Genomic DNA, 23,500 nt, shown 5'->3' on the forward strand with positions numbered 1-23,500 from the left:
ATTGAGAACTTGCTGTTTTTTCATAGAATTAATGCCACCTTGTGGCTTTTAGTGATCCTGGCACAGTCATCCAGGTTCATGGCCCATATGCAAAGCTCAAGCTCAGCTAAAAAACAGTAAAATGAGTCAAATTTGGGGAATTTGTTCAATTTTTTCGCCTTTCAGGTTCACAAAAATGCTGCTATTTTAAAACAGATAAATGTATTGTGACTGCTTTGCTTAACACTTTTACTCGTCTGTGGTATGTACCATGAGTACTGTTTAATCTCCAATAAATCTTTACTCTCTCTGGAATTTCTACTCATTAGTACTCATTTCTAAGCATAAATAAGTCTAGCTTGTCTTAAAAATATACTCTCCTCAAGTGTTCACATCTAGAAAAGAAATCTGTGGGTGTCTAGTGGGACAGATTGTTCCACATCCAAACCCAGCACTGTTGTGCTAGCACAAGAAAATGAATTACTCACACTGACGCATGCCACAGTGCAACTGAAAAAGTTTTTTTTTTATTGCACATTCATACTTGAAATCCAGTATTTGGTAGCAGAAGTAAAAAAAATAAAAAAAAATAAAAATAAAAGCCAACATAGTGCAATATGACAGAAAGCAGCAACAGAAACAAATCCCAACTGTAAAATGCTTTGTTTCCTTCATTCTAATGCATAAAGTCATCTTGAACATTATACATGATTGTAAAGTGGTATATATAATTTAACTGGCCTGGGCCATGCTTGATATTTATGTACATGATCTCAATCAAACACATAAGTGACAGACAGTTTTATAAGTGCATCAGTGACCACTGTTATAATCCACACATATAATCTGTTGTCAGGGTCCCTCATCATTAACATATAGCCAGTAGAACAAACAGCGAGAGCAGCAGCTTTATGGAGCTTTTAGTTCCTGGTGGTGTAAAAGGAAAAGAAATATAAGTGAGAGATAAGGGAAGCCAGAAAAGCATTACAACATTACCCAAAAATCTATGAATCTTCCCTGTGATGGGCTGCAGGTAACAGTTTTCTAGAAATGCATATGTTTGATCTTTGAAAAAGGGAACACTAAATGTAACACCCGCCTTATCAACATTTACGCTTAGTCAAAAATTCCTTAGCAGCACTGCATCAACAGTGCCACAAGGACACCCGACGCAAATGACTGTTTTGCTATACCCAATACAAACAGAGCAAAGACAGATAAACTTTAAAAACATTCCCCATCAGTTACATAACAGTACTGAGGAAATGCTTTGTCCTGCAGTACTTGTGACCGATGGTGTGCCGCAGAGGAGAGATGAATGGTATGCTGTGGTAGTAACCACACCAAATAAAAAAGACCACTGCTCTTGAAGAAATATTCCAGTGTTTATGCATGTTTGGTTACTGAAAAGCATGCCTCCAAACATTTTGTATGTAATTCCAGGCACAGGATACAGAATCAGGAATATATTCAGACACATAATACATAAAAAAAAAACTACAATGTTTAAAAGTATAAATAGCAACCCAGTGTGTTAAAGTGTATTTTTGTGACAATGACATCATAGTTATTGTAATGTAATGCAGTCCTTTGAAACAGTAATAGTGACATAATACAAAAGTTGTTAAAGAAATTCAATACTCTGTGTGAAATTTATTTTTCAATCATGTATCCTACAAAATTAAGTTGCATTACTTTTAGGCTCTATTTGATATAAAGTTAAAGTGACAGAATACTGAAATCTTCCACCCAGTGACGCCCAGTAACAATTTTTACGTGAAAAAAACAGATCTTACCATGCGAGGAGTTTTCTGGAACTGAAAAAAACAAACAAGCGAAATGTTAAACTCATTTCTAAATAATAGGTGACAGTGTATTAACATGAGAGACTGCCCCGCAGATCCTTTACACTGACCAACCTTTGATGGTGAAAGTGGTCTCCATGCCAGCATGGATATGGTCAGTCACATGACAGTGGAGCAACCATGTGCCTGGGTTTCCAGCCACCATCTCCACAGTCTGGAAGGTCCCGGGGAACAGATCAAAGACGTCTGCACGGTGCACAAGGTCCGTCTGACACACATAAGAGTGGTGCAAAAAAGGGGGAACAGCAAAGAGGAAATATAAATGGAGATATGATTCTTTCGGTGCGAAAGAAAGAATGGTCTTCCCGCTGCGAGTGACCACTAACAAAGCACAAACAAACCTTGTAAGTAAAGGTCTCTGCATGAAAGTGAACAGTGTGCATGTCTATTTCGTTGCCCATTCCGATGAGATACCAGTCAACTTTCTGGCCCTGAGTCATCTCCAATCCATGGAGGTTCCCATATAGCTTCCCATTGATCCCTGCAGCAGACACATTCACACACAGAATCAGAGACATGGTGCACAAGAGAAACAGGAAATGTGAAAGCAAACACACTTCAGCACACTCATCAAAAGCAAGCTGAGGAATAAAGGTCTGATTTTGTATCCAGTACAGGACTTTATTGAATTTAACCTCATTTCTACTGTCTGATAAAGAGAAGTGGAATGTCCCTGCTTCCTGCTGGATCAACTTTAGATGATGTACATTGATGTTTGTGGGCTGAATTTGGGGATTTGCTTGTTATTATGCGTTATATGTAATTTATTTTATCTTAAATAATTTGCATTTGAAACTTTTTGTGTTGTTTAACTCTCCTCAGAATTTTATTGGCACTTCTACACTGTGCCCTAACTTTACCCAGATTTGCCTATTTTATGATACAGCCAGGGGTTAAAGTGGGCCAGAAGAGGAATCCAGCAAAGATTCAAAACATCATTCAAGCACCGTCATTTAATGAGTAAGTAGACAGGTTAATGCATGTTACTACTGGATGAGTTTATTTTTCACGAGCTGCAGGCTGGCATGCCCTTCAGTAACAAGAAAACAATCCCTACGATGCCTTCATGGTACAGATATAAATTTGCAGTTGCTGAACTTAAGCATCTAGCTGCAGAAGAGGAGTGAGCATAAATGGAGTAACGTCAGGTCATTTCAGATGCAACTTTTCAAACAGCTCAACAGACACGAAATAAACTGTTTCTTTCACAAAATGTGTCTCTGACTAAACACCAGATTTAAATATTGATTAATTCCATCTTAAATCAACACAAGCCTGCTTGATCTCTGATCTGCTCGAGTTCCAATTTGCCTAAAAATTTTATGGGCGAAAGTTTGAACATGTATAATGAGTGCTGTGAAATTTTAGCTTCATATACCAAATGCCTTTCAAGATCATTTTTTAAAAAATGGTCAGTCGACCTGCTTTTTGCACGTTGAAGATTGTTACGGCCCTGGGCCGGCTGTGTACCTTTGTTGTGCTCTGTCTTTAAGACTCCACAGGTCCTTCCCGATTGGAGACCAATCAGCCGCCGCCAGCTCTCCAATCAGGAAGGACCTGTGGAGTCTTAAAGACAGAGCACAACAAAGGTACACAGCCGGCTCAGGGCCGTAACAAAGATATTCATGTTTGAACATGAATATCTCAAAAACTGTTTAATATAAAAGCATTCAAAAGTTCTTCCACAAAAGTAAAACTATTTTAGACAGTCCTGTCCAAACAGAACGGAGTTTCCAGATGGTGCTGTAGTGGTGCTGTAGTGGTGCTGTAGTTATAAGTTATGTCTGTGAAGGTTCTCAGTCATAAGTTAGAAATTTATTTTGTTAAATTTGTGCATATTTTCTATTTTCGAGATCTGGGTCATTCCATTTCAAATCATCAAGTTTTTTTTGAATATTTTCTGCTCAACCATCTCTGATTTGCTGTCCTGATTCATTGTGGTGGCAACAAAAACGATTACATTTATACTAGGTTACATCAAGATCAACAGACATCAATTTATGTTTATCTTCTCTGGATATAATAGGTGAATATGTTTACTAAATCTAAAGTTTAATTCTTTGGCCAATAAGGTTGTTTTTCTTTCTGTGGCCCCGTTCACTCTTCTTACCGTGCATCTTGTTACTCTCCTCAAACTCTTCATCTGGAGTGAAGTTCTCAGGGTTGAGACCAAGGTACGTTCTGATGTTGTCTCCCAAATACCAGGACTTGTTTTCATCATGCACCATAAAGAGCAGTGCAAACTCCCTCTCCACGTCACTCCTCTCCCTATCGGGACCCTCCCCACGCTTCAGAGTCCCAGGCCTGCATATCACCAGAGGCCCCAGAAGGCCGCTGTACAGATCCTGAACATAAACAAACACCTTATCAGAATAAAATCTAATACTTCAACTCCTGCTTAAATATTCTAGTTGCGCTGTAAATGATGCGCTTCTATTTTTACCATAACAAAGTCAACAGTGGAGTAGTAGATATAAGAGATACAGTTAGGATCCGTGACCCCTGGACCAGAGCTTTCAGGAACATCCCAAGTTACTTCAATAAAGTTGCCTGAAGGTTCAGAGAACATAAAAAGTATGAATCCTACTGCTTCTTTAAAAAGCCAGCATTTTTTATGCCCGTTTAAAAATTCATTTCTCACCGGGTTTGACAGGAATGTGTCCACCGCTGGCCCTAACGCCATGTGTGGTTATTGAGTATGGTCGGGTGGCATTGTTCTTGAATATAATCACGATCTGCTCTCCTACTTCTGCTTTGATTATTGGCCCTACAGGAGAAAATAAAACTCATGTCATCTTCATTCTTCTCTTAGTAAAAACAACATAAAGAACTGTTAAGCTTACCTAGAATTTCCAAATGCTGCTGGTTGGGCTGCCTTTTCTTCTGAACACTGAAGGTGTCATCAGTATATTCTCTATACACCACCTTCTTATAGCGTGAGCCAATTCTGTTCTTTCCTTTTCCCACAAATATGCTGCCTGGACTGGGAGACAAGTAGCAATTTGCTTCTATTAACAAACAGTAATAAGTTATGGCATGAATTACAGGTTGTGGCTTCAACAATGAAACGTATCATCCTGCAATTATCTCACTCACACACCTGTCCTTTGGTGTGCTATGGTGTTTCTCCAGCTCCCAGTCTCTCTTAGGTGAATAGTCCCACTCTATTTCCTCAGCACTGATGAAATATCGCACAGTCTTGTTCAGCTTTGTGTATTTGTGATTTACTTTTTTTCCTGGGCACTCATTAACTTTATACCACTGCCTCATGCCACCTGAGTAGTGATCTATTACTATGCAGCTCACCTCATACACACCTGTTTGGAGAAACAACAAACAAGAAAAGGTTAAGGATTTGGACACATTCATGTGCCTTAAAAACAGGGCCCCATGTGAAAAAGGCAAACTTAATAACTGATTGTGTCGCTCTTCGCAGAATGAACTGCAATCAAATGTTTGCAATAACTGACAATAAGTCTCTCACATCACTGTGCAGGAATATCAGCGCACTCTTCTTTGCAGGAGATTTTTAATTCAGCTACATCGGACAGTTTTCAAGCATGAACAGTATGTTTAAGGTCAAGTCAAAGCATCTCGACCTGATTTAAGTCACTTTGTCACGGTCCCCGTGTCTCTCTGGTTGGCCCACTCTGGCTACAGGTTTTGTTGTTGTTGTTGTTCGTCCTCCTCCTCTCTGCCTGGGTGGAGCTCGTTACGGGCTCTCGCTCTTGGCCCACGCACCTGTGTGATTGTGTCCACCTGCTGCTGATCTTGCTGATTTCCCCAGCTGCTATTTAAGGCAGTGGCACAGAGCAGCTCACCGCTGGAATGTTGAACCTCCTGAGTTCGTGCTCGCGGCATTTTCAAAAGAATCCCCTGTGTGTATTTTGCTGTGGAACTAATGTTAACTTCTGTGTGTAGATATCCCTCTTCTGGACCACATCACGGGACCTGCCCGGGTGTGGCAGCGTGTGTGGAGTTTTGGAGCGAGTGCGGCTGAAGAGGAGGTCGTGTGTGCAGAGGAGCTGTGGCGGTGACTGTGTGGAAGAGGAAGCGTGTGTGTGGATTTCCCCCCTCCTTCTCTCCCTGGAGCCCTGGACCCCCCTCCCAACTCACTGTACATATATATATAGCACTGAGGTGATCCTGTTGTAAATAAATCTCCTTTTGGTCTCTGAGGAAGAACTGTCTGCGCGTGAGTCCGTTCAGTAGCCATGACACACTTAATTGGTCACTTCAACTTGCTGGTGTGTTTTGGATTGCCGCATAAGTCGAGTGAGCTTGAACTCAGGGGAACGGACTGATGGCCGGGCATTGCCCTTGTGGATTTTTGGTAGAGAGCAGAATTCATGTTTCCATGGTTCAATTATGACAAGACGCCCAGGTCTGGAAGCAGAAAAGCAGCTCCAGACCATCGCACTACCAAGAGCATATTTGACTGTTGGTGTGAAGTCATTTTGTCTCATCAGTCCACAGAATACTTTCCCCAAAGTCTTTGGGATGATCAGGATGTTTTCTGACAAATGTGAAATGTGTGACATCCTGGAAAAGCCATCGAGGAGTAACTCCTGGAGTAATTTTGGTCTCGCCAGACACAGGTTTCGGAAGGTTCCCCACTGTTCCAGGTTTTCTGTCACAGTGGTTCACGAGAATACTAAAGACTTTATATTTACATTGCTTTATAACCTGTTCCAGACCGACAGACCTCAATGATTTTCTCTCAGCTTTTTTCTTTACATTGGGGCTTTAAGTGTTACTTTTTGAGATCTTTTAGCCTACTTCACTTGTGCAGACAGGGTCTGTGTATGTGATTCCTTGATTCAACAGGTCTTGCAGTAATGAAGCCTGAGTGTAACATGTGAAAATGAACTAAGCTTTAACTCAGGGATAATTACTTTCTACACAGGGCTATAGGTTTGGATAACTTTTCTCAATCAATTAATGAAATCATCATTGAAAAACTGAAATATATTTACTCAAGTTATTATTTTATTTATTTTACTAATTATTAAAATATGTTTGATGAAATGCGAAAAAATAAGAAACCAGGAAGGGGGAAAAGTACTTTTTCATGGCATGGTAGATATAAACGCACAGAGTACAAAAACCTTTGATTTCATGTTTATTTCCTGTCAGTTTGACTGCATGTATTTTGAGTCAAGCTGAAGAAAAGCATGTGACAAAACAATGCAATAATAAACTGTCAGTGATTACCACTGCAGGAAAAAAGATGTTGTTTGCACCTTTTTTGCAAAGCTTAGCTTGCTTGGGGTTTTCCTTGTTTTGCAAATGTCTGCGCAATATGAGCAAACAGATGCTGTATATTTTGTGAATCTAGATCTTTGCTTTGTTTTTGTTTTTTTTGATGAGTGAAATTCTAATATTCTATTTTTATGATACATACCACTATTTAGATCTATAGTGCTAACTTCGCTACCTATCCATACTCCCCTTTTTCACTGCAGGAACAACCATATAGCATATGTGTGTATATATATGTGTATATATATCTATTAGGGGTGCAACGATATTCGTATCGATATTGAACCGTTCGATACAGTGCTTTCGGTTCGGTACGCATATGTATCGAACAATACAACATTTGTAATTTATTTTATCAATTTTCCTTCTGACGATGCTGTCTGTGTTGAGCGCTCAGTGAATCTGCGTTCGACTACTCCGTCTAGGCTGCACTGTCGAGCGCAGATCCACTGAGCGCTCAACACAGACAGCATAGTCAGAAGGAAGAGCGCAGGGCAAGCTAGCGAGACAGAAGTTAAGCTCTGCTTGCAACAAGCAAATTGAACCTCATTCAGATCTGGCGTTTGGAATTATTTTGGTTTTCATGTGACGTATGACCCTGAAGGTAAGCGAGTCATGGACTAAAGTAAAACAGTATGTTGGATGTGCCATGCAATGCTCAATTACATTGGTGTGAACTAGTGTGTTAGCGCAGTTAGCTCGTTAACGTGTTGGCCGTCTAGCCCCATGCACGGAGCGATCGGCGGTAGCTCGTTAACGGAGATTTGCCGTGTTGTGGCGTTAAGGTCATTTCAACGAGATTAACCTGAAAGCACTAGTGGGAACACAACGAATATGACTGCACATTTACGCCGACATCATCCTAGTGCAAAGACAAAAACAACAAGCATGCTACTAACTTTAGCCGAGTCATTTAGACAGCTGTTAGCACATGATTCTCCTTATGCTGCTGAGAATATAGCCCAGAAGAAGCGGATAGTATAGCTTTTATTTTGGAAAGAGACATTTCTCTGTAATAAACTCTCTTTTCCAAAGATGAGTGATTCCTCAATCAGATACAGGGCTTGCAATATCGCTAGCCCGACGTCCCGGAGCTAGCGATTTTTTCAGTCGGGCTACCAAAATCTATCTCTTCCCTGCCCGTCGGGCTATTGTACGAAAAATATATGTCAATGCTTTTGCATTCTTTCAGAAATGTAGCTGGGTAATTATGTCATTGGCATCGGTGAGCCACTGTCAATATGTGACATATTGAAATCGCGTTTGAATTTGCGCTTGTTTTTTTTGCTTTCACATTGCAATCGTGCGAACTGTGTATAGAGAGCGACAGCACTGATCTGTGAGTGATGATAATTTGTGCACCAATTCCTCTGACATCGTCTTATCAATCGTTAGCTTACTATGCAAACATGACAAGTGAAATCTCCCGCAGCTTAAACATGTGAGAGGTTGGTCGCGCAGAGAATCGCTGAGCTTATGTGAATGCGTGTGTAAAAGCATTTCAGTTCTGCTGAGCCAAATAAGACAGGTCAGGGTGAAGAAGTGACAGCCAAAGAAAAGCTTACCACAAAATGGAGAAGTTATGACAAATCAGACTATAAGGCAAAAAGAAAGTGCAGCTTTATGGTTTCATGGACAAAAGAATTTCTGTGGCTGCAATATGACGAGCTAAATAACCAGGGCTGCACATAAGTGGTCCGCAGGTGCGCATTCGCTGTCAAAATAAAAAACACGCACAAGGGTTAGGGTTAAATTTTAAAACTGTACTTTTGAGTTAAAATATATATTTATAATTTTAATAAATGACAAATTAAAAATGCATGAACATTTTTTTTGTATCGAAAAAATATCGAACCGTGACACCAAAGTATCGAACCGAACCGTGAATTTTGTGTATCGTTGCACCCCTAATAGATATATATGTGTGTGTGTGTGTGTGTGTGTGTGTGTGTGTACAAAAAAAATCCTAAAATTGACAAGAGCTGAGGTAAGTAACATATTTCCTAAAGGTGAATGTCTAGTGTGGAACAAAGTAAATGGCATAGCTAAACGTCATTCATTGTGGTATTTCCCTTTAGCAGAAGAGCCTTAAACATACATAAGGACAATGTGAACCAGATTCTCTGGTGGCTTGGATCTCCGACTACCTCACCGACAGACCACAGTACATCAGGCTGAAGGACATCACGTCTGACACTGTGGTCAGCAGCACAGGAGCACCACAGGGAACTGTGCTGTCCCCTCTTCTCTTCACCCTGTACACCTCTGACTTCTGCTACAACTCTGAATTATGCCACATTCAGAAGTTTGCAGACGACACAGCCATCATGGGGTGTATCTGGGATGATCAGGAAGAGGAGTACAGAAGTCTGGTGAGGAACTTTGTCGCATGGAGTCATACAAACCACCTGCAACTCAACACCTCAAAGACTAAGGAACTGGTTGTGGACTTCGGAAGGTCTAGAGCAGGTCCACTGCCGGTTCAGATAGAGGGGGAGGAGGTGGAGGTGGTCAACAAGTACAAGTACCTCGGGCTGTGGGTGGACAATAAACTGGACTGGTCATGCAACACAGAGCACCTGTATAAAAAAGCACAAAGCCGACTGTACTTCCTCAGGAGGCTGAGGTCTTTTAACATCTGCAGGAAGCTCCTGAGGATGTTTTACCAGTCGGTGGTTGCTGGAGTACTTTTCTATGCTGTGGTGTGCTGGGGGAGCAGCACAGCAAAGAAGGACTCATCCAGGCTGGAGAAACTGATCAGGAGGGCTAGCTCTGTGGTCGGCATGAAGCTGGACACTCTGGTGACAGTGGCAGAGAAAAGGACATTAAAGAAACTGATGGACATTATGGACAATGCCAGGCATCCTCTGCACACGGCCATTAACAACCAGAAGAGTCTGTTCAGTGACAGGTTGCTTCTCCCCAAGACAAGAACTAACAGACTTAAAAACTCCTTTGTCCCACACGCCATCAAACTGTTTAACTCCTCTCTGGAGGGGAGAGGGAGGGGAAACAGGAGGACAAAGGAGGGGGGAACAACTAAGCTGTAGTGCCTCTTCACCTCACTGTGCAATACCTTTTGTGCAATACTTTTGTAAATAGTCAACAGTGCAATAGACTCAATACTTGAAATGTGCAATTCACTTGTATTTTTATTTTTTATTCCTATTTATTCTATTTATCCCCTTGGTATATTTTATTTATATTGTCTCTGTATTATATATATGTGTGTGTGTGTGTGTATATATATATATATAATATTCTGTAACTCTGTAACTTCTGTCGGTGCTGTGCTTTTTTGGAAATCGAATTTCCCAGAGGAACCCACCCGAGGGATTAATAAAGTTCTATCTTATCTTATCTTATCTTATCTTATCTTATCTTATCTTATCTTATCTTATCTTATCTTAATTTCCTGTTTGTACTGTATAAGCATTAGTGTATGCATCACAGGAGGCATCCACACAAACTTATGTAAACATGTTTATAGAGGATAACTTTAACTGCCAAACAAAATCTCAATGACAGATTATGTGTGTGGGAAAAGATGAAGTGTGTTGTTTTTGTCTGTGTGTGTGTGTGTGTGTGTGTGTGTGTGTGTGTGTGTGTGTGTGTGTGTGTGTGTGTGTGTGTGTGTGTGTGTGTGTGTGTGTGTGTGTGTGAGACTAACCAGGAATGTCAGGCTTCATGTCGACAGCTACAGTGGTGTGAGGGAAAAGGTTGAGAGTGTCCCGGGTGGTGCTTTGTTTGTTGAAAGTGTTTCCCTCAAAATACACGCCATGGATGTCCACCTCTGTGCCTAACCCAAAGGTGTACCACCTGACTTTGTCCCCTGAACACATCTCCAGGCCAAGAAGGTTCCCATGCATGCGCCCATTTACAGCTGAAATGAAAAGGAAGATATAAAAATATGAAAAAAATACAAAGACACACCTGAACCGGGTCTCAAATATGACAAAATCTGAGTTGCAATCAACGCTGATTCAATAGCTTTTCAGATAAATAGGTAAGGTAATATCTATTCAGCTGATTCACCAAACAGACTGATTACCATGCATCATGTTGCTCTCCTGAAAGTCCTCGTGCTCTTGATTAGTCTCATTGCTGCCAAACTTCTCAATGTTCTCATCTAAATACCAGCTCATGTTTTCATCCATGACAGAAAAAAGAAGGAAGAACTCCTTATCTACATCCTTCTGTTAGACAATAGAGACAAAATTACAGAATCAGTAAGGCTCTTAAAGTGCTGCTAATTTGATTTTAAGGTAACATCACACAGAATTTAAAAAGCACTTAAAAATTACACTTAAAATTTTCATCATAAATTATTTTGTCCTTATCTTAGCTATCTTGTATTATTAAAGTTCTAATAAATTTGATAATCCCCAGCAACTTGTCAAACAAAAGGCAAGTGCTATTTTGATTTTAGCTATTTAAAAGTGTATACACTCAGAGGTTCCTTAAGGTTTTGGGGTTTTTTTTAACATGAGAACGTGTCTGAATACATAACCAAAGCAGCACCTGTCTGCCGTCATCCCCAAGCACTCCTCTCTTGCATACAAGAAGAGGTCCAACTAGTCCAGAATTAGTGTCTTTGGCAGGATCGGTGGCAGAGTAGTAGAGATAAGGGATGCAGGAAGAATCAGATGATGATGGGCCTTCCAGGACCTGCCAGGTGTAAGTAAAGTTCTCACCTGGACCAACATGGGAGCCTGGCTTTTCAACACCTGCAGTGTTGCAGACAAAGAAGTACAAACAATTTGGTTTACTATAACTTGCTGTCAGTACAGAGCAGTCAAAAGGCACTGTGATTCTCTTTTCACTATGCTTAACACCTTAATATAATATCATATGTATTAGTCAAACAATGTGCACTTTGAGTATGAACAAGTTCATTTACAGCTTTTATTTCTTACTTTGTGTGATTAATTACCTTTTTAAATTTGTAGAGATATACTCATTTATTTCTTTGCAGTAACTCTTTTTAAAGTATCAGTAATGCAAATGTATGCTTTGGTCAGTCTGAACAGTTAATCATTAGTTTCAGCTTGTGTTTTTAGAGAATAAGTAGCGTCCCCTAAGAATTACAGGATATCCCAGCTCCTTGACTTACTGAGTTAACTGTGCCAGTATTATTTGTGTTTGTATCGTTGCTTCCTCACCATCCTCATAGCTGCTTCCCTGGAAGTGTTTATCATAATGAAGGCCATGAGGCTGGATGCTGTAGTTTCTATCAGCCTTATTGAGGAATGTCACTCTGAGAGTGTCACCCTCCTCTGCCCTCAGGACTGGACCTGTATGAATAGAAAAGGAACACTGTAATCAGATAAGAGATCTTGAGACTTAGTGAACTTGATGAATTTGGTGAATTGTTTCAGGAAACGTATAACAAAGAGAAAAGGTGACTTTTATTCAGAACATGGTGAAAAAAGGGAGGACTTACCCAATAGTCCTAAATGTCCAAGATCAGCTGATTTCTCAGTAGTGAAAGTATCATCTGTGTACTCTTTGTATATCACTTTTATGTATTGACCACCGAGCCTTCCATCATCTCTGCCAAAAAACACATCTGATGGACTACAAAAGAAAAAGATGGGATAGTTGGAGGAAGAAAATGAAGCAAAAACTGTAAATGTGGGTTGTAGTAAATATTAGGGGTGCAACGATATTCGTATCGATATTGAACCGTTCGATACAGTGCTTTCGGTTCGGTACGCATATGTATCGAACAATACAACATTTGTAATTTATTTTATCAATTTTCCTTCTGACGATGCTGTCTGTGTTGAGCGCTCAGTGAATCTGCGTTCGACTACTCCGTCTAGGCTGCACTGTCCAGCGCAGATCCACTGAGCGCTCAACACAGACAGCATAGTCAGAAGGAAGAGCGCAGGGCAAGCTAGCGAGACAGAAGTTAAGCTCTGCTTGCAACAAGCAAATTGAACCTCATTCAGATCTGGCGTTTGGAATTATTTTGGTTTTCATGTGACGTATGACCCTGAAGGTAAGCGAGTCATGGACTAAAGTAAAACAGTATGTTGGATGTGCCATGCAATGCTCAATTACATTGGTGTGAACTAGTGTGTTAGCGCAGGGGCTCGTTAACGTGTTGGCCGTCTAGCCCCATGCACGGAGCGATCGGCGGTAGCTCGTTAACGGAGATTTGCCGTGTTGTGGCGTTAAGGTCATTTCAACGAGATTAACCTGAAAGCACTAGTGGGAACACAACGAATATGACTGCACATTTACGCCGACATCATCCTAGTGCAAAGACAAAAACAACAAGCATGCTACTAACTTTAGCCGAGTCATTTAGACAGCTGTTAGCACATGATTCTCCTTATGCTGCTGAGAATATAGCCCAGAAGAAGCGGATAGTATAGCTTTTATTTTGGAAAGAGACATTTCTCTGTAATAAACTCTCTTTTCCAAAGATGAGTGATTCCTCAATCAGATACAGGGCTTGCAATATCGCTAGCCCGACGTCCCGGAGCTAGCGATTTTTTCAGTCGGGCTACCAAAATCTATCTCTTCCCTGCCCGTCGGGCTATTGTACGAAAAATATATGTCAATGCTTTCGCATTCTTTCAGAAATGTAGCTGGGTAATTATGTCATTGGCATCGGTGAGCCACTGTCAATATGTGACATATTGAAATCGCGTTTGAATTTGCGCTTGTTCTTTTGCTTTCACTTTGCAATCGTGCGAACTGTGTATAGAGAGCGACAGCACTGATCTGTGAGTGATGATAATTTGTGCACCAATTCCTCTGACATCGTCTTATCAATCGTTAGCTTACTATGCAAACATGACAAGTGAAATCTCCCGCAGCTTAAACATGTGAGAGGTTGATCACGCAGAGGATCGCTGAGCTTATGTGAGTGCGTGTAAAAGCATTTCAGTTCTGCTGAGCCAAATAAGACAGGTCAGGGTGAAGAAGTGACAGCCAAAGAAAAGCTTACCACAAAACGGAGAAGTTATGACAAATCAGACTATAAGGCAAAAAGAAAGTGCAGCTTTATGGTTTCATGGACAAAAGAATTTCTGTGGCTGCAATATGACGAGCTAAATAACCAGGGCTGCACATAAGTGGTCCGCAGGTGCGCATTCGCTGTCAAAATAAAAAACACGCACAAGGGTTAGGGTTAAATTTTAAAACTGTACTTTTGAGTTAAAATATATATTTATAATTTTAATAAATGACAAATTAAAAATGCATGAACATTTTTTTGTATCGAAAAAATATCGAACCGTGACACCAAAGTATCGAACCGAACCGAACCGTGAATTTTGTGTATCGTTGCACCCCTAGTAAATATGTGACCTAGATGTAAAAGCGATGAGAAATGTCTTACTTGGACCTTAGTTACTTACTTAGAACGAAAACTGGTGTCAGATCAACAATAAATACCAGATAATAACAGATGGGTTGCTGCATGATCATCTAGACTGTTGAATCTTCACAAGCTACTCCAAAATTGAGAATTCTATTATCTGATGTGAAATCTTTGAAAGCCTGCCACCTGCCCGCACCTTTACACACAACTCTGACTCTCTATTAAAAGATTTCCTTTTGTCACCAAGGAGCTGTCACTACATTTCAACTCTCCATGCAAGTTATGAAAGATGACGTGCTTTTCAGTGCATAAATAAGTGTAAAAATTGATTACATATAAATTGTTTTGATACTTTCAAACTTTATTACAAGGTTTTAAACAGAGGTGGGACCAAGTCATTGTTTTGCAAGTCTCAAGTAAGTCTCAAGTCTTTATCCTCAAGTCTCAAGTCAAGTCTCAAGTAATGTCAGGCAAGTCAGAGTCGAGTCTCAAGTCACTGGTGTAAAAGTCCGAGTCAAGTCTCAAGTCTGAAACTTTGAATTTCAAGTCCTTTCGAGTCTTTAAAAAAAAAAAACGAAAAAATAATGTTGCAGTTATGCTAAATGTAAATATTAGACCATGTAATTTTTTAATCTGTGTTTTTCTCAACACATGACAAAATAGTGAACTTAGAAAATATACACAAATTGTGAAATTGCACCTCTTTAAAATGCAGCTCAATTAAACCTAGCTCCAAGAATAATTTTCACCGACAGTTCTGAGATAAGCTGCATGTTATTCTTGGATGCGGTTGTAGGACCGGCTTTAAAATCGCATGACAAAAATATCATACATATTAAAAAAAACTGCATCACCAACGTAGCCTGGAAAACATTTGCTAGTTAGATGACGTCAGCTATCTCATCGTAGCATATTTATATGCATATTTATAATCATACGGTTCTTGGAGTGAGTGCACACACTCATGAAGTTTAGTAACTTCCGGTCACTGCAACAAGCCCAGGTACAGTTTACCGACGGATGGGTGCAGGACCTTGAAATGCACCGTGTAGAACGAAAGACCATCGTACGTATCATAAGTTTACCAGTCTCACAAATCGTCGTCATAAATACACATTCCTTAACCGTTTATTAATAGGACCTTTGAGCTCAACGGTAATTAATTAGTAGTGGAAATAATTTCTGGTACCCATCACAGAAATGTAGCAGTGACAATAATATTGTATGCTGTAATCGTACTGGGCAATTAGTGATACAAAAAACCTGTTTTATCCTGTGAATAAAAGTATATGTTTTTGTCAGTGTACCATAATAACAGAAGCGAAACGCAATATTGTGTCAGGACAATTCACTATTTATGCACAATAAACAAAGGAGCATAGCGCGACAATTTCTGTTCAGCGCCAGACTTGCTTGTAACCTATATCACCAATTATGTTATGAAAATGACGTATTAACTACTAAAAAACACTGACCTCCGTGTAAATGCTTGGAGCAGACTAACATGTGAGCTGGAGTGTTCTGGGACGTTATATTTGATCTTTGAATGGCTGCAATCCAGACCATCCGTCGCGTCTTTGTTACTTTGGAAACATGGCTCGAACAATTTCTCTTCAACGACGTAATCCGATAACAACCGATCTCTTTACCCGTCGGCTTCCCGTGGCTGTCATGCGACCGGCTATTGCAGTTAATAATACAACAGCTTCTTGACATTTTTGTGTTTCTTTTTATCGCTGTGTGACTGATTTTAATTGAAAGCCTGCATGCGCTAGTACCGCTTGCCACGAGTTCCCAGAATCCTTTGCGGTTCTGCCCGTGAATGACGTCACATTTTCAATCTCTATATAATATGCATGTTAAATTTTATATTTGGGGTAAAATATCAAGTCTTTTCAAGTAAACCGGTTCAAGTCCAATTCAAGTCCCAAGTCATTGGTGTAAAAGTCCAAGTCAAGTCACAAGTCTTAGAACATTTTTTCAAGTCAAGTCTAAAGTCATAAAATTAATGACTCGAGTCTGACTCGAGTCCAAGTCATGTGACTCGAGTCCAAGTCATGTGACTCGAGTCCACACCTCTGGTTTTAAACTATTTTTTTACTTGTTGCACACAGAATCACATTGTTCACCTGCATTACCGTCATGCTCCACCTGGGGGCTGTGACCCATGCTCTGGAATTGGTCACTCAAACCAGACCACACAGCCTGAATGAGCATCACATGTACTGTATAATCAGCCCCTTCCAGGGGGCATGCACACAGAAAGTCAAGCCCCATTTTAGAGTTAGGAGTACTGACAGAGATAGAGAGACAAGATCAACCCATAAAGGTATCTTGAGTGTGTTTTGGGGGAAACCTGGCATGAAACTATGTTGGTTTGACTGATGGTGTGTTTGGTTTAAGTCTCTTCTTGAGTTTTTTGGGCTAAATAATAAATCAACTTTTATTTTGAGATACATGTAAACCATTATTTAGACTATCTTGATGCATGCTCAATCATCCAGGTAAGTAAATCCCCATAAGTTGATTCTGTTCATCTGGATGTAGCGTTGTCCAGAGAACAGAATAAACTTTTGGGGCATTATTTAGACTGCATTTTGCAATATGTTGCTCACCTATCTGCTTCAGTAAGGGATACATTGCTGATCAAATCCCTTCCTGAGGGGGCATAGTTCCACAGGACTTTCTCTGCCGCCAGGTAGTAATTCCTTACAACTCCACCTGTCAGCATGGATCCGGCCTCATTGTTACACGACCTCACTTCATAAAAGACCTGCATCCCAGCTGGAACAGCACACACACAGACACACACACACACACACGTACAAACCATAATTTAGATAAGTAAAAACTCACTGAGATGTAGACCTTTGAGCAGGTCTCCAGGCTACAGTAACTGTCTATAAAATGATAAAAACATTCCAGAGTTCATTTTAAATGTTTAACTTGCTTATCTTTTAGGAAATTGGGTTTACTCTCAAAATTCTGAGCAGATCTACAACATGTAAAACTGTCAGTTGTGTGATTTGCAGCCTAAATAGGTTTATAAAACAGTAATGTTACTTTTTTTTTTCTCAAAGGGTCAGGAACAAGAGAGAGCCATTATAAAAAGCACAGCCTTATAAAAAGTAATAGTTCTTCACAAGAATTAGCGGTAGTCATTGTATGACTCTCTCAATGTTATGTTCAATAGATTTTGGGCAGCCTGAAAATAATAACAAATAATAAAATGTCTGCTCATACCCTTCAGCTTTTAAATTCAGCTGAGTTCTAGAAAGTGTTTTACAAGTCCAGGCAGGCTCAGAGTAGAAATACTAATCTCTGCTGTGGGAATGCTCAGGCTTTGACAAAACAGCAGCACCCCCATGAAAAGGGTATTTCCTTTGTCAGCAAAGTGCTGTAGCAGAAGGTCAAAGGTGACACATAGGTTAAAGGTCAAGCATCCTACCCTGCAAGTGGTCATTAACCTGGCAGGCCAGCAACCACTTTCCATTTGCTTTTGGGACCATCTCGGCTGTTGCGAACGTGGCTGGGAACAGGCTAAGGACGTCAGTGCGGTGACCACGGTCCAGCAGGGTATTCCCATGGAAAAATGCAGAATGAATATCTACCTCATTACCCATCCCAAACAAATGCCAGGCTACTGCGCGGTGCTGACATAACTCGATTCCAGGCAGGTTACCAAACATGTACCCATTAATAGCTGTCACACAGAGAAAAACACACACAATCAGAGGACAATGAGACATTTAGCCATCAAAAACCTCTCCTACAGCCTTTGTTGTCAGAATTAGAAATGTGAAGTGAATTCCCTGTGAACACATTTTAAACTATATGATGCAGATTGCTGAGTTGCATCAGCTGGTTTGGCCCGACTGAATGTGTGCAGTTAGTCCAGTATTAAATGATCCTAAAAAGACTTTAAATATCTATCTCTCACCGTGCATAAGGTTGGACTCTTTAAAGTCTGGGTCTTCTGGGTCAACTGTTTCTGGATCAAAACATCTCTGAATGTTGTTTTTCAAGTACCAACTCATGTTTTCGTCCACCACACTGAACATTAAGAAAACATCCTGGTCGACATCACTGCGGGCGGACTTTGCGGCAGAGTCTCCCTCGGCTGCATTTAGTTCATTAGTCTCCTTCAAGGCTCCTGCACTCAAAGAAAAGGAGCATGCGTAATCTTTGTTTCCTTCTGGTGTCCCACTGTGTGCGATTTTCACGGCAATCCTTCATTGGCAGTTTTTCAAGTAAAGCAATTTTTTTATGTTATTTTTACAAAGGCTGTTTCTGAATGAGACTACTGGCTTAGGATGTAGAAATACATTTGATTTAACATACAATTTGTGCATACAGAAAGCTGCATACAGCAGGCAAAACACTGTATGAAACACACCAAACATACAATCAAATATATTTGCCAAATATATTTGTACCTTTCTTGCATGTGAGTAACGCCCCAATAAGTCCTGAGGAGATGTCCCTGGGGGCGTCAATATGAGAGTGGTAGACCCAGGTCAAGCAGTTGGCATCATCATCTGTGGGGCCAAACTCAGGTTTGACCTCCCAGCGGTAGGTATAGCTGCCTCCTGGAGGGACACAGTCATCTTTCTTCAACTTGCTTGATGTCCCGTCTGGATAGAGTGCACCTGGTACACGAAGGGAAAATGTTTGCAAAGAGATCACTCTGGTCAGAAAGCAGCCGAGCAGAGATATTATAGTTTATAGTCTCAATAAGAATTTTGTAGAAAATATTAGAAAACATTTACAAGGATGTTATTTAAAGCAGGTTTCAAAAGTCAAGGTAGTATTCATTTTCTTTGTTGTTTTTTTTCTACTTTCTGGTAAGCCTTTAGTTTCTATGGCAGTGTGTTTGAAAACAAAGCATAAATGAGAAGTCACGAGAATACTGATCTTTGATACAGTGTGAATGTCGGGACAAGGTTTAACAAATTAACTGCTTTCTCAGTTCTCAGTATCTTAATGTGCTGACACCACTGACATGTGATCTCATTATCTTTCAGCTCAAGTTCCAGTTTAAGCAAAAAGATGCCACTTAGCGTTCCTCATGTTTAATAAAATTGCTGATTTTAAACCATGACACAAAGTATAACAATAACCATTCTCTATTTTAAGTAGGAAAGGACTGCAGCTGTAGTCTCAATTTCCACAAGGCTCTCAAGTGTACTCCGGCAGGATTTCCCCTTCACATGATTGGGGTGGGGGTGGGTGGTGTACGAGCTTCTTGCATAGCAGAGAGCTGTAAAGTTCAGAAAACCTAAGAGACATATCTTTATAAAACATCTGCCATAGCAGTCACTCATTTTCTGGAATTGTGATGTGCCACTTTTTCTTCTGTTTCTAGGAGAACAGTACCACGCCTTCTTGGAACTTCATAAACAATGTTAGCTGTTTCATGTAACTTCAAGCCCTTTTGGACTTTTAAAAAGTTATATTATTCAGTTCTTATTACAAATTTTGAACACAGCAACAATCGGTATCATTCAGTATGAATAAATGACACTTTGTAACCCTCACTGACAGCACTTTGTTCTTGTAGGTGTGACTCTGTGTGCAAAAGCACCATGAATTTTTCTGTCTATATCCAGTAGTATGGAACATTTTACCTTCTGTATCCTTCTCATAGAAAACCCCATGGGGATGCATAGAGTAGTTCCTGGTTGCAAAGTTCTTTAAGTGGACAACAATAGTTTCATCAACCTCAGCACGCAGTATGGGTCCCAGGAAGCCCAGCCAATCAGGTCGAGGAGACAGGCGACTGTATGAAGCATCTGTATACTCTTTGAACACAGCTTTCTTGTAAATACTTCCAATTCGATGGGGCCCTCCCTGTAGGAATATTGATGCATGCCTGAGAAAGTTTGAAAAGGAAACAACAAGAATGTGAGACACACAGTGGAGCGATTATACAGAATTCCGAGAGTGTGTAGGAGACAGACAAGAAAAATACTTTTTTTTTCTTCTTGCATTTGTATTTGTTAGGGTCAACGTCAAGTTCCACGCTGCAACACCAACTTTCAATCAAACTTGTACAAATATAGCAAAAGTAAGTGCATTGCCTTTCTAGGTTTTCACAAAAGGCTTTGATAGATCTTTTAGTTTATACAATTTTGATTATTGTCTAACGGCTAGAATTTCATTGTAGACCAAACAAGAACTAGATCTTACCTGGTGTAAGAATAGATGTAAAGCCACTGAACAAATTGCATGTGGTTGCAGGTCTTTAACAATTAGACATATCATTATTTTAATAACATGTTTTGGGGAGCTAATAACAGGTTGTTGAAACTGTAGCTGATGCACTTTTGGAAGTAAGATTATCTTAAATAGATTCTCAAATGATTTTGACTGAAAACCTTGATGCCTGTCTGATTACCGCTGTTTCAGTCAGAACCCGAACAAAGCAAAATAGTGCTAACATTGCTCCAACACTGCTTATTCGTTTCCCCTTCTCTGTCTTATAATACGACATATGGCTTTATTAATCTAATGCCATGCAAACGCATTGCAAGTTGATTTGACGCAATTCCACATTTTAAATGATGGGATACAAATGGCAGGAAGAAACATCTTAAAGCTTCTTGTGAATTCAGTTTGCCATGAAATGGGAGTGAAAAGACAATATGATATCTAACAAAGATAAACATGCCCTGCAGTGATTAAACAGCTTGAGACAGTTTAAGTACAGCCTGTACACTTTGAGAACGTTATTAGCACGTCCAGAGGTTCAGTTACATTTAGGAATGCCATGTATTGTGTAAGAATGAAGCAATTCCCTTATGCTTCACAATTATTTATTTCTCTGACAGGAAGGACAAAATTGTCTCAATCATTGCGCAACACCCATGAGCATTCCTTCATTTCATGAAAAATGTGCAAATGTGTCCAGTCTAATGTCCTCTTTTTTAATATAAGAAAGGGATTTTTGATTATTAGGTATTGGTTCCTGAACTATAACAGCAGAAACACAGACAAATGTTGTGAGTTGTCAATGCTTACATGTGATGTAAGTACAAGCGGCATTAACAGTATTATTTTATATGGGTTTTTTTTCTAGAAATTGAAAACTGTGAAATGCAAGGGTCACACAGTCTCATTGTCACATCTCTCATTAAATTCCTAACCATGGTGTGATGCAAATGCTTCTGTCAGACAGGATCTCTGTGCCTCCTTTTTGGTGATTGGCTGCACATAAAGACACATGGCAGATAGATACACAGTAAAGGAAGCCTCTAATCTAATGAAAGGAGACAGTAATTCGCTGTTAGTCATTGTCATCTTTCCTGCACATCCGTTAGACTGCCAGCAAAGCACACAAAGTCTAGACACTGTCACACCCCGAGCACGCGACATAACCCACAAGTTTTGCACTAAAACTTTTTTGTATCTCTAAACTGTCTTTTCTTTCGCGGTCTATTTTTTATTCCCACATGAGTTATAATGACTTTCTACTTGTGAGTGATCTTAGACATTATATATAAAGGCGCTAAAAATAAAAATGAATATTTACAAGCAATTAGTGCCGCCACTATCTGAGCATACTTTTCCGAATGTCAACTCACTCATCGTCTTCGATGTCTTTCCCGTTAAGCAGGTTTTTTCCACTTGGTGCGTAATCCCAGAAGTCCTCAATGATCCCCACATAATAAACTCTCTCCCTGCCGCGCTCCCCGCTCGCGCCCAATGAAAGAAGAAAAATCAGCAAACAAGTTGCAAACAACCCCAAAGTCCGTGCCATATTCAGCTGATCGCAGTCTAAAATGCTGGCCAAAGTGATCAGCGGGTTTTGCTGGTACAGGAACAAGGGGTAACCTTCTTTCACTCTTCCATGTGAGTGCGAATGTCCGTCTGGACCGCAACGCTTACGAAACTCAAAGCAAAACAGTCAGGCTATTCAGCCAGAGGCTACGCCTCCAGTAGTATCTGATGTGCAGGGATAAGAAGTATTCCCAAGTCAATTATTTCTTTCTGGATTTAATTGAAGCGGTCTGCTGGGAAATTAGGTTAGTTAGATCCACTACGCAAAAGAGGCAGTGCCAAGCACTGTGGATCTCTAATTTGACTTTTCAGCTTCACAAAAAGCACTTTTGATGTGTGTTTACAGTTTTATTTGTTTATATTTGATCCTACAGTAGACTGATGAAATAGCAGCCCACAAAGAACTCAATTTTTTTTTTTTTACCTTATCTTCCTTTAACGGTTCTAGGTGTTGCCACCAGTGGCGGTTCCAGAATTTTTAAACATAGGGCTGCACAGTGAGGGGCCAAGAACAAGGGAGGAGAGCCCAGAGGAAATAAGAATTTTTCATGAATGTCAGTGTAGAAAATATTGGGCATGATTTTAGGCTCATGCGCAGCTCTGTTTTCTAATACAGATTTATGAAAAGCCAGCTGCAAGAATCCAAAAATCCTTTTATAACCATAGCTTCTTTACTTTAAGATTACTAAGTTTTAGCGAAATATTATTTAAGTTACTTAATAACAAGTTATATGTCAAGCTACAAATAATATGATGCTGGACTTTAAGCATAGTATAAAGTATTTAAAATAAGCATCACCTTAAACATATGCAGCAGTAATATTAATCCATTTAATGATGATGGGGAACTTTTTTTCTGCAGAGTAATTATTTTTAATTTTGATATTTTATGCAGAAATTTCCAGTATCATAGTTTTATCGTGAACAGTAGACCAAATGCATCTCTCATGTCCTGTGTCAGGTCTTTGCAGGATTTTTTAAAAATATTTCCTAAGAACATTAGTTTCAGATACTGTTCATGTGCTGTAGATGATAAAATACCATTTTATGCCTGTTAAGCTGTGTTATCACTAAAATGTTTGACAGATTTAGTTAAAATAGGAACAAACTATGTTTTTTTGCAAAAAAAACACTGTTTCATCCGTTTTTTGCTCGATGATTCATAGGTCAGTGTTAAGTGCATTAAAAACAAAACAAACAAAATAATAATAAAAAAAAGTCCTCTTAAAATATCTTGAATGGTTTTTAACAAGTGGAAATTCTTAAAACCATACTGAGC

The 23,500-nt window shown here is 39.8% G+C and overlaps 1 protein-coding gene across 2 annotated transcripts; it reads right to left on the reverse strand.

Annotated features, from left to right (window-relative positions):
* Window positions 1-487: 487 nt before the first annotated feature.
* Window positions 488-22,359, reverse strand: hephl1b (hephaestin-like 1b). 2 transcript variants are annotated; one of them, XM_080867467.1, is made up of 20 exons: window positions 22,026-22,359; window positions 20,070-20,314; window positions 18,879-19,091; window positions 18,383-18,595; window positions 17,891-18,145; window positions 17,058-17,226; window positions 12,550-12,683; window positions 12,269-12,400; window positions 11,628-11,833; window positions 11,158-11,302; window positions 10,777-10,989; window positions 4,945-5,161; window positions 4,688-4,827; window positions 4,486-4,611; window positions 4,288-4,394; window positions 3,955-4,189; window positions 2,186-2,325; window positions 1,899-2,052; window positions 1,776-1,796; window positions 488-906 (listed from the first exon to the last, which is right to left on the reverse strand). In XM_080867467.1, exons 1-20 carry the CDS (start codon window positions 22,199-22,201, stop codon window positions 848-850), a joined length of 3,300 nt encoding a protein of 1,099 aa, XP_080723593.1. In that variant the 5' UTR covers window positions 22,202-22,359; the 3' UTR covers window positions 488-847. The 2 variants fall into 2 exon arrangements, with proteins under 2 accessions (XP_080723593.1, XP_080723594.1); XM_080867468.1 differs by lacking the exons at window positions 11,158-11,302; window positions 11,628-11,833.
* Window positions 22,360-23,500: the final 1,141 nt, after the last annotated feature.

The sequence above is a fragment of the Rhamphochromis sp. 'chilingali' genome (assembly GCF_963969265.1).
Source record: "Rhamphochromis sp. 'chilingali' genome assembly, chromosome: 19".
Taxonomy (NCBI): Eukaryota; Metazoa; Chordata; class Actinopteri; order Cichliformes; family Cichlidae; genus Rhamphochromis; species Rhamphochromis sp. 'chilingali'.